Raw genomic sequence first — 11377 nt, 5'->3', positions numbered from 1 at the left:
AAACAAACGCAAATTATATTATTCAATAGAATGTACTTGTGCTTTTCTCTTTTTGTACACAGACTTACAGTGCATCTAAAAATACTGAACGACACATCCAGGGTAGGGCAGGAATGTAATTCTCATCATACTAACAAACTACTAACAAAGTGCACATAACACTCCACATAACACAAATAATGAAACCTGGAAAGAAGGCCATTCCGATTCTGAATCCATTCCTCTCCATGTCTCCTCTCATTTCCAGCCAAGCCTAATGCACGCCGTGTTTGAATAGGCAAACGGCTTTCTGTGATTAGGTAGTTTCCAGGCAACACAGAGGTTTTAAGACATATTCACAAATTGGGATTGTAAGAGAAGAGATGTGTATTGATTAATCATGATTCTATCTGGGGTAGTGGATTGAGGAGCAGGTTAAGTTAATCAGGGATATTATAAGGTACAGGACAGCATAGTAGCTAAGACGTTTGACTCCAAGCCCAAAGGGGCCGTTCACCAATGTCCCCAGTCTACCTGTGGACCTCCTTGACCCCTACCTGCTCATCAATGATATGTGTCTCAATTCACTGCAGTCAGACCCAATGCCTTGATCTAACTAGTCTAGCTCCCTTACTTCCGTTTGCCATCGGGTTACTGTTTGCAAACAGCCACAACATTGGTCCGTCAAGCTTTCCGTTCCGCCCTTCAAACCAATTCACCCCAATCGCAGCCCAATCTGCAGAATTGTCAGGGTCTACCTCGAGGTTCTCTTGTACAATGTAAGTGGCGGAAGAGAGACGGGGGATCAAAGCTACACCGCCAGTCACTTTGGATTAAAGCATCTGCTGAGTGACGAAACGGTAGGAATATCTATGCGTTGGAATGTAATGGATCACATGCAGAAGCACAGGCAGAGGACGGACAGAAACAGGGTCCTCGGCTGGTCAGGACTCAAAGGCTGGGCTGACGGTAGCCCTTCAAGCCGCCCAGCCGTACCCAGCACACTCAAGGAACACGGGCCTATATTCTTTGCGCGTCATTTCCCTTTTCTGTTGGTAGTTACAAACCGAAATGCGTCTCTGTGTGAAAGTCTCATGCTTTGTGTAAGACCACGCAAACGCTATCAATGCGCTGTCACAAAAAGGAGGTTTGATATGGAGTGTTTTTTTGTCATATGGGGTATGGCAGGACTACGAATTTGCCTTAAAACACGTCAGTACATCGACTCTGTGTCCCGGATGCTCCCCAGTGATAGGCTGAAAGGGCTTCCTAGTCTCCTGCTGGCTCCGCCCCCTTCCCTCTTCTTCTTCCTGTTCCAGTTGAGCAGCGACGCCGAACTCTGACCCTTGTTTCCACCAATCAGCAGCCGCTGGCGAGTGTTCTCTTTATCACCCTGGCTGAGCGCCATGCTTCTCCTCTCCTCCTGCTCACAATCACACACACACACACACACACACACACACACATGCACACACACACACACAGATTCACATGCACACACACACACACACACACACACACACACACACACACACACACACACATTCACACACACACACACAGATTCACATTCACACACGCACGCACGCACGCACGCACGCACGCACGCACACACACACACACACACACACACACACACACACACACACACACACACACACACACACACACACACACACACACACACACACACACACACACACACACACACACATACAAAGACCATTGAAGATATTAGGAAACATACAAACTCACACAAACATCGATCATCAATGTCAATGAATATCGCACATACAGATGGTGAGACACCACATTTGTCTGTAAAAACACAAAGACACACACACATAGACACAAAATCCCACACACGCACACACATACGTATACTGTCTCCCAGACCTGTGTGTGTTGGGCCGGGTGCAGGGTGACCACGCTGATGCGGACCGCTCGGTGGCCGCAGGCCTTCAGCAGCTGGACCACGTCGGCGTGTTTAGACCACTTACAGTCCTGCCCCTCCACCCCCACCAGGTAGTCCCCCTCTCGCAGACCTGCCTCCTACACACACATCCATGAAGACACACACACATTATAGATACACAAACACAACCATTTAAAAGAGCTACACCCACATTGTAGCACATTAAAAGAAAGATATATAGACACATGTTCGTAGAAAGATGAACATATGCACAGATACATGCATTGATGGATACACACGTGCATGCTATACACGGCATATGTGTGTGTCTGTCTTGGGTAAAGGCACTGCGTGTGTGGGTCAGTTTGTGTGCCTGGTTGTGTATACTGTGTGTTGGTGTGCTAAATAGTGTAATTGTGTGTGTGTGTGTGTGTGTGTGTGTGTGTGTGTGTGTGTGTGTGTGTGTGTGTGTGTGTGTGTGTGTGTGTGTGTGTGTGTTAGGTGACGTCAGTTTGTGTGTGTTTGTGCGTCTGCATGTGTATTCTGTGTGTTGGTGTATTAGGTAAGGTAAGAGTGCATGTGTGTGTGCTATGGTTAGAGTGTGTGTGTGTGTGTGTGTGTGTGTGTGTGTGTGTGTGTGTGTGTGTGTGCGTGTGTTAGGTGACGTCAGTTTGTGTGTGTTTGTGCGTCTGCATGTGTATTCTGTGTGTTGGTGTATTAGGTAAGGTAAGAGTGCATGTGTGTGTGTTATGGTTAGAGTGTGTCTGTGTGTGTGTGTGTGTGTGTGTGTGTGTGTGTGTGTGTGTGTGTGTGTGTGTGTGTGTGTGTGTGCGTGTGTGCGTGTGTGTGTGTTTGTGTGTGCGTGTTAAAGTGTTGCCCGTGTCTCACCGCTGCACAGCCCCCAGGCAGGACCCCGGCCACCAGGACGGGGGAGTCCCCTCTGAGCGTGAGGCCGAGCCCCCCGTCTCCTCTCTGGAGACAGACCTGGCGCACGGGGCTCCAGCGGGCCCTCGCACTGAACACCGACAGAGGGCCCTAACCCGCGGGGGAGAGCCCGCACATTAGAACTGTACGCATTATCTTTAATCAAAGGGCAATTATTGATTTATACGGTTAGATTATTGATTTATAAGGTTATAAGTCATAATTGTCATTTCACGGTTTTGATAATAAAAAGTTGGGATCGAGACAATTTTCATAGTTTTTAGGTCTCGATAACAGCTGAGATCGGATCTTATCGATGGGGTATAACTACGTCAGTTGAAACCGTATTGAATACGTAATTCTCCTTTGTTGACTTGTTTAAAGTTTGTTCCGCTTCATGGGAGATCGAGGTAGGGTCTGAGTGCCCAGTGAACTCTCTCTCACCAGCCGCTGGAAGAGGTCCTTGACGTGGACGGCCGTGAAGTCGGGCGGGGTGATGTCAGGCTTCTGCTGGGTTTGAGCTGCCAATCAGATCCCCAATAATTAATTAACATCAACACCTAACAAATCTGGCCTATAAATCATGACACATTAAGAAATCCCTTTATTTAAAGGGCTTCCTTATCCTAGCTTACACTCCCTTATCCTCGCTCGCATTCGTTTATTCTAGCTAACACTTTCTTATTTCGCCTAGCACTTTTATCCTAGCTCAAACTTCCTTATCCTAGCTAACACATCCTGGCGACTAACTATCTAACACACCCTTACCTAAGCTGGCCCTATTTTCTTAGCTACCACTCCCTATCATAGCTTATATCTGGTTTCTACCTCACACTGCTTTTTCCTAGCTTGTTAAAAGCACAACCATTCCTTTTCTACAGCTTTCACTTCCCTGGATTCCAGCTCATACTTCCAGGTTACCTGCTAAAGGCTTAGTTATGGTTCCACGTCGATGCAACGCAAGGGGTTTAATAACGTCCTTGTGGACCCTCCTTTCGTCCACTGCAAAGGGCCTGACGTGCGCCTCCCAAAAATTGTAACCTTGCTTCGAGGCGATGCAGCAGCAAGGGACGCAATTGGTCTGCTAACCCGACGAATACCCGACGCAGAACCAAAACAGGTTCCCGACTGCGTCAGAGCGTCTCCGGTGGGGATGGCGTGGAACCATAACTGAGCCTAAACACTCACGCTGTATCTCCGGGGCCTCGGAGGTCTCATCGAAGTCGTCCTCGCAGTCGAGCTCAGAGTACTTGTCCAGGGCGCGGCGGTGTGTGAGCGACAGCACGTCCTGCAGGATGTCCATCTTCCTCAGGATCCGACACAGGCCGTGCACGCGCATCGCCTCCTCGTGCCGCATCACGGCCCGCCGCAGGTGGGCCTTACCTGGCACAACCAGACACACGTAGATATATGTAGACATATGAACGGACAGCTACACATGCACAGAGACACACACGCGCATACACGCACGTGCACACACACAAACACACACAAACACACACTCTCATACACAAACAGAGTGACACATTGAAACCTATGCACACTCACTCATTCACAAACACATACACAGAAAGAGTGGTAAGACAGCCAGAAGGATAAACAGAAAGAATGATAGACAGAGACAGAAAGACAGACAGACAGATAGATAGAGAGAGGGGGTGAGACAGACAGAAAGAAAAAGAGAGAGGGAGATACACAGACGGACAGATAGAGAAAGAGAGAGACAGACTGACTGACAGATAGATAGAGAGAGAGAGATACACAGACAGACAGATAGAGAAAGAGAGATAGACAGATTGACAGACAGATAGAGTGAGACACACAGATGGAGAAATAGACAGACAGGAGTCATCACCTAGCTTGCGTCTCTGCTCGGGGTCTCGCAGCACCGTGCTGAGCAGAGGACCTGAGGGAGGACACACGTAGAACCCCTGGAAGACCCTCTCTGACTCTTGATCTCGCCCCTCCTCCTCCTCCTCCTCCTCCTCCTCACACGACGCTACACACACACACACACACACACACACACACACACACACACACACACACACACACACACACACACACACACACACACACAAAGGAGCAGCATTAAATGAGCCCAATACGACCTCGACATTAGCGGCGCTTAAATATTTGTAAAGAGCTTAATGCATTCTTCATGGAGAAATTATGTTTTACTTCAAAACCCAAGAAGTCACTTTAATTTCAGCCAACAGATTCTGTCAAGACTTGTGAGTAGATCACAAGGGGAGCAAAGAGTTAGACAAGGGCTCCCTCTAGTGGCTGCTTTTCACCAAGCACCACACACGGTGGACACAAACACGTTCACCAAAAATAAACGAAAACGCAACAAAACGAAGGCACAGAAAACTAAGTCAGTCAAGTGTGGGCTAGTTTTAGTGGGGAAAAACTGTGCAGATTGTTCGATCGATTGCCTGGTAGTTGCTGGCGTTTCTCATTGCGTAAACCATTTGTATTTGTAGTTTCTCATGTCTTTGTAACGTGTCGATTCATGTTAGTTGTTTTGGCCGTTGGTGATTGCTTGTGTGTTTGTCACAGCCTATGGCATCGTGACTCCTGGTTTGTTGTTGCTGTTCATGGCTAAGGTCTTGGGGACTGACTCACTAACCCTGTCGAGCATTTATCTAGAGAATCATTTCACATGTTTCTGTCACTTGTTTTTGTAATGCATGCTAAATATTTTTTTAAGAAATAAATTAATCAATAGCAATCCTAATAAATGTTTAATTTGTATTCTTTATTTTACCAATCTGTCATATGCATTATCATATCATTTCAAAGAAAAAATAAAGAATAAATAAATAGTATAAGAAATATGTATTTTGGATTAAATAGTTACATGAATTTATTAATAGGATGGTCAGATTCATGTGTTTCACCTGTTGTTAAATTAACCAGAGGAATTACTTCCATCACTTTATTCTTAATTATCTGTTTCATAAAAATATAATGTACTGTAATTATAATGTAATTTGATTTATGATCAACTCCTGCGAGTGACTTCACCTCAGGGCGGAGCACAACTCTCTCCTACATCGTGACATTGGGGTTGGAGGGTGAAAAGGGGGCGGGGACTCACGTGAGTGGTCGCAGAGCGCGGCGGCGGCGTAGTAGTGGGACAGCGCGCTGAAGTGCTCCGCCTTCACCTGCACGGTGGAGAGCCAGGAGAAGGGGACGTAGTCCTTCACCAGCGGCTGGGACATGGTCTGCAGCGCCAGGGAGTACACCTCCGACACCTGCAGCACACACGGGGAGCTGAGTTTGGATACACCTTAGCTTAGCATTTAACCTAGCTTAGCATTGAGCCTCGCTTAGCATAGCATTAAGCTTAGAGACGTCTAGCCTTTAGCCTACTTGCTCGGCAGGCTCGCCGCGCATCAGATGGTCCTTTTTCAACTAATCTTAACTTCGGAGTACCCTTAACTACTCAGGTGGTTTCCCAAGTACCCTTTAACGTTTAGTACTTCTAAGTACCCCAAGCGCTGGGTACAGTAACTTCAAGTACCCTGACGTTATAAAGCAGGCGGTGCTGACCTGAGACGCCTCCTGGGCGAGGCGGAGCAGCGAGGTGAAGGTGGCGTCCCACGTGGCGAGCGTGACGCGCTCAAACACACACTCCTGGCCCTGCGCCACCATCAGCCGGACCAGCATGCTCAGCGACGGGCCGCTCATGTCCAGGCTGGGAGCGTTGGAGAAGTTGTCCTTCAGGTAATTAAACGCACCTGAAGAAGGATGAAACGCAGCGCCAGACGCACCAGATCCTCCTGTAAGTTCAACTTTGGATGGAAGTGTCTCGGGAAGGACTTAAAGGTTCATAATGTACGGTGAAGGAAACCAACCAGGTCTCATCTGCATGCATGTGTGTGTGCGTCAGCGTGCGTGAGCATGTGAGCGTACCTAAGTGTACCTCTGTGTACCTAAATCACATACGGGATGTGAATAACTAAACATTTTTATGGTGTGTGTGTAGGCGTTATTCGATAGCCTGGTAATGTGTATAGGCCTACGTACTGTAATATTCATACTGATTTAAATAATAAATGTTGTAGTATTTCCCATCTTTGCTGAGCAAGAGTTTTGCTTCGAAAGTTCAGTGATTGAAACAAATAAAAGCCTGGGCTATTGAAGTTTTTACATTTGCATACATCTGTGCATCGGTGTGTGTCGTCATGGTTACCTGCGGCCCTCTGGAAGGCGTCGATGGCGCGGTCAACGCCGGCGGTGCAGGAGCGGTCCTGCCGCGCCCCCATCTGCGTGTGCAGGGAGCCCAGGTTGAAGAGCACACTGCCCTTCTCAAAGGCCAGCGCGCGCTGACACGACGGCACGCCCGTCAGGGAGTCGTACCTGTGGGGGGGGGGAGGTGAGTGGGTGTGTGTGTGAGTAATGAGAATGAGTATGTGTTTGTGTGTGTGTGTGAGGAATGAGATTGTGTTTGATTAGTGTGTGTGGGTGTGTGTGTGTGAGTAATGAGAATGTGTGTGTAATGCAAATGTGTGTGTGTGTGTATGTGTGCGTGTGAGTAATGACAATGTGTGTGTGTGTGTGTGTAATGCGAACGTGTGTGTGTGTTTGTGTGTGTGTGTGTGAGCAATGAGAATGTGAGAACATATTACAGTTCCTGCCCTTTCCCCTCAGTTTTTTGGGGGACTTTTGTTGTGTTTTCATTGTTTGGACACCGGTAATCCCCCTTGACACGGTATTCATGAGTCAGTATTAGGCCAAGACCAATACCCTTGGCGGTTTATGTGTGTTTGCGCGCACGTGTATGTGTGTGTGTGTGTGTGTGTGTGTGTCTGTGTTCCCTCTGGGTTTGGTGAGTAATATCCATATCCTGTTCAGAGGGTTTGGGGGTGTGGTCTGATGTGGCCTTGGTCTGGTGAAGCCCTTTGAGACCTGAGTGTAATAAGTGTGTTGTGGGCTGCTGCATATACACTTTGCATCACCATATATGTTATTTTATTGAAACTAATAAGAGTCGAAGTCTGAACTGTTCTGTCCGCATAATTTTGTGTTTGTCTGTGTGTGTGTGTGGCTATGTCTGTGTATACATGTGTTTGTTTGTATGAATGGCTGTACCAGTGGAAATGGACCCCCAGGTTCCGGTTGGGGGGGAAGAAGCGCTGGTCCAGGTAGAACAGCTGGTTGTAGTACTCCATCAGCAGCTCCAGACCCTCCTGGGTCCGGCTGGGGGTCCGCATAGCCTGGGCACCGACATCATCGTCAACATCACCACTACCATCATCATCACCATCATCACCACCATCATCACCATCATCATCACCATCATCATCACCATCATCACCATCATCATCACCATCATCATCACCATCATCACCATCATCATCACCATCATCACCATCACCACCATCACCATCATCATCACTACCATGATGATCATCAGCACCATCATCATCACTACCATAACAGCTGAGAGATGGAACTAGCCACCTGTCCAGTTACCAGAAGATCTGCCCAAACTCCTAAGCCTCCCCACTAGCTATCTGGTTTAGAAGGCTCTTCAATAGAGAGTTTAAGTACAGCGCTAGGCGGAGGAGGAAAAAAAGGGAGGGAAGGAGATAAAGGTAGAGTATCGACGATAGAGGGAGAGACACTGTTAACAGAGGGAGAGAGAGTGTGTACAGACGGAGAATAGAGTGAGAGAGAGAGAGAGAGAGAACGAGAGAGTGAGAGTGAGAGTGAGAGAGAGAGATGTATGCTCACCTGTCGAAGCTCTGTTAGCCCCTTGATCTCCCCATCGTAGAGAGAGGCCTCTTCCCCATAGTGCTCCAGGATGAAGTCCTGGAGACAGAGAGACATATACATAAAGAATCAATGAGAGAGAGAGAGAGAGAGAGAGAGAGAGAGAGAGAGAGAGAGAGAGAGAGAGAGAGAGAGAGAGAGAGAGAGAGAGAGAGAGAGAGAGAGAGAGAGAGAGAGAGAGAGAGAGAGAGAGAGAGAGAGAGAGAGAGAGAGAGAGAGAAAATGAGTCGTGAAAATTGAGAGAGACCCCTCAACCAGATGTCTCTCTCTCTCCTAAACAGGTGTTTGAACAATAAGTCGAGGAGCCACTAAACCCTCCTGCACATCATGGGGTCCTCACCTGTATGGGGAGGGTGAAGTCCACGTCCTTGGTCTCCTTCAAGCCCAGTGGAATCATGGGAACATTCACCGCCTCGCTGAAAGAGCGAGATACACAATGCACACACCCCCTGGTTAATATATTAACGTCACACACCATTTATCACACGTAGTGATGTACATTTGCACAGTCAAATAACAACCCATTACTGAAAAAAAAATGTCAAAGCTTATTTACATTGGTAACCCTCTTTCTATTGTCCTGTATTTTCTGCTGGACACCCACATTTCCTGTGCATTAATAGAGTACTATATTATGTTATGTTATTAACCACTATGAAAACATTCCACTATGTGTATTACTTCATATTAGGGATCGACCGATATGGATTTTTTAGGGCCGAAACAGATTTTTCTTTCATCAGCCTTAGCCGATGACCGATACGCTGATACCGATTTTCTAGAGCCAATATTTGGAGCAGATACTGCACTGGAAATCCAGAGTTCTCGCAAGAGCACAATTTGAATCTGCTCAGCGAGTCACTCTGGGAACGAGCAATATACTTACTCCCTGATTCCCCTGGCCCAGAACATGAACCAATCAAATCGATGCATCAGTTATAGGCGGGCCAAAAGCGTTTCTGTTTTACCGACCCGATACGGCAAGAGTCTTATCTAATGGTTAGCTCCGCTGCTCTGGATACGTCACCCCTTGTACTCTTCTGATTGGTCGTAGTGTTATCCAATGTATGCTATCCAGTGATATCTTCGAATGCATGCTTGGTGCCGCCCTTCGAGTTTGGCCATTTTCATTACTCGTTGCCAGACCCTACAGCTTTCTAGATGTGGTTCTGGATTTCCAGGCTTATCCTCCCTCAATTTACATCATAAAAATGACACAATGATGCTAAAGGTTTTGGTTTATAGGGAGAGAATAGGGTCGAGTCCCAGCTAAAGGTTCTGGTTTATCGGGGAAGGATAGGGTCCAGTCCCTGCTAAAGGTTCTGGTTCATAGGGACAGGATAGGGTCGTGTCCAGGGTGGTCAGTCCCAGCTAAAGTTCTGGTTCACAGGAGAGGACAGGGCTGGGTCCACGGTGGTCCAGGCCTAGTTTAAGGTTCTGGATCTAATGGGTCATGTTTGATTGCTGAAAGCACTGGGTCCCAGTACATTTGAAGACTGTTTAGCTTTTAAGTGTAGTATTAGTTTAGTATTGACAATTACAGTGAAAGACCATCTGTCTCCTCCCAACAGCCGTACAACCCGGTCTCTCACTCCACTAATAAGCCCAGGCCAAAGATTATCCCCTGCACATAGCCTGCCCCTTATGAGCCCCGTCCTGGCCAGCCCCATGCTAGCTCCGCCTCTGACAGCCCTCCCCCCAGTATACCAGGCCTCCTGTACTCCATAACCCACCCAGCTCTGTAGGGTCATTAATGAGACGCTAATCAGAGGATTTCGCACTCCTCTGACACCCGAGAGAAAAGCTTCACACACATAAAGTATAAAACACATGTTAACACACATACATAAACACAGACACACTAACAAATGTATAATTTGAATCTGAATTTGAATCTTAGTGGGTGAGTGAGTGAGTAAGTGTGTGTGTGTGTGTGTGTGTGTGTGTGTGTGTGTGTGTGTGTGTGTGTGTGTGTGTGTGTGTGTGTGTGTGTGTGTGTGTGTGTGTGTGTGTGTGTGTGTGTTTGTGGTGTGTGAGTGCATGCAGGTGTAGCTCCATCATTGGGTGTATGTATGTGTGTTTACCTGTCCATCAGGCAGACCACCGTGTGTGTGTGTGTGTGTGTGTGTGTGTGTGTGTGTGTGTGTGTGTGTGTGTGTGTGTGTGTGTGTGTGTGTGTGTGTGTGTGTGTGTGTGTGTGTTTGTGGTGTGTGAGTGCATGCAGGTGTAGCTCCATCATTGGGTGTATGTATGTGTGTTTACCTGTCCATCAGGCAGACCACCGTGTGTGTGTGTGTGTGTGTGTGTGTGTGTGTGTGTGTGTGTGTGTGTGTGTGTGTGTGTGTGTGTGTGTGTGTGTGTGTGTGTGTGTGTGTGTGTGTGTATTTGTGTGTGTTTATGTGTATGCACCTGTCTGTCTGGTAAACCTCCATGTTACTGTTCAGCTCTTCCAGCTCCTCCTTCAGAAGCTGCAGGTTGGAGTTGACGAAGCTCAGCTCCAGTGCAACCGTCTCCCGCACCTTGTTGTTACTTGTCGCCCTGGCAACAATACAACAGGCAGCACATTAAGTCATTACACGATAAAACGAAACACAACACAAAATAAGACAGTTACAGTGATATAACACAGTGACACAACACTATAATACAACGCCGCAGCGTTGAGGGTCAGAGACTAGCATGTAGTTCCTCTAACGGCCTTCAGGTGGTTCACGGTAGAGACTAGCATGTAGCTCCTCTAACGGCCTATATGTGGTTCACGGTAGAAACTAGCAT

At 47.4% G+C, this 11377-nt stretch overlaps 1 protein-coding gene across 1 annotated transcript in view; it reads right to left on the bottom strand.

Annotated features, from left to right (window-relative positions):
* The window catches only part of rhpn1 (rhophilin, Rho GTPase binding protein 1), a gene marked incomplete at its 5' end in the record, with an annotated part of 11903 nt that extends 737 nt beyond the window's left edge, over positions 1 to 11166 (bottom strand). Inside the window, 13 exons of the mRNA XM_060067033.1 lie at positions 1 to 1402; positions 1876 to 2031; positions 2783 to 2929; positions 3263 to 3339; positions 4007 to 4201; positions 4674 to 4817; positions 5922 to 6078; positions 6377 to 6564; positions 7020 to 7186; positions 7919 to 8043; positions 8564 to 8641; positions 8943 to 9018; positions 11012 to 11166. The exon at positions 1 to 1402 is cut by the window's left edge and continues 737 nt beyond it. Of these exons, the coding sequence (XP_059923016.1) occupies positions 1193 to 1402; positions 1876 to 2031; positions 2783 to 2929; positions 3263 to 3339; positions 4007 to 4201; positions 4674 to 4817; positions 5922 to 6078; positions 6377 to 6564; positions 7020 to 7186; positions 7919 to 8043; positions 8564 to 8641; positions 8943 to 9018; positions 11012 to 11166 (1875 nt within the window). The remainder of the gene's footprint in view (positions 1403 to 1875; positions 2032 to 2782; positions 2930 to 3262; positions 3340 to 4006; positions 4202 to 4673; positions 4818 to 5921; positions 6079 to 6376; positions 6565 to 7019; positions 7187 to 7918; positions 8044 to 8563; positions 8642 to 8942; positions 9019 to 11011) is intronic.
* Positions 11167 to 11377: the final 211 nt, after the last annotated feature.

The sequence above is a fragment of the Gadus macrocephalus genome, chromosome 12, assembly GCF_031168955.1.
Source record: "Gadus macrocephalus chromosome 12, ASM3116895v1".
Lineage (NCBI taxonomy): Eukaryota > Metazoa > Chordata > Actinopteri > Gadiformes > Gadidae > Gadus > Gadus macrocephalus.
This window is presented reverse-complemented; position numbering and strand designations above follow the sequence as displayed.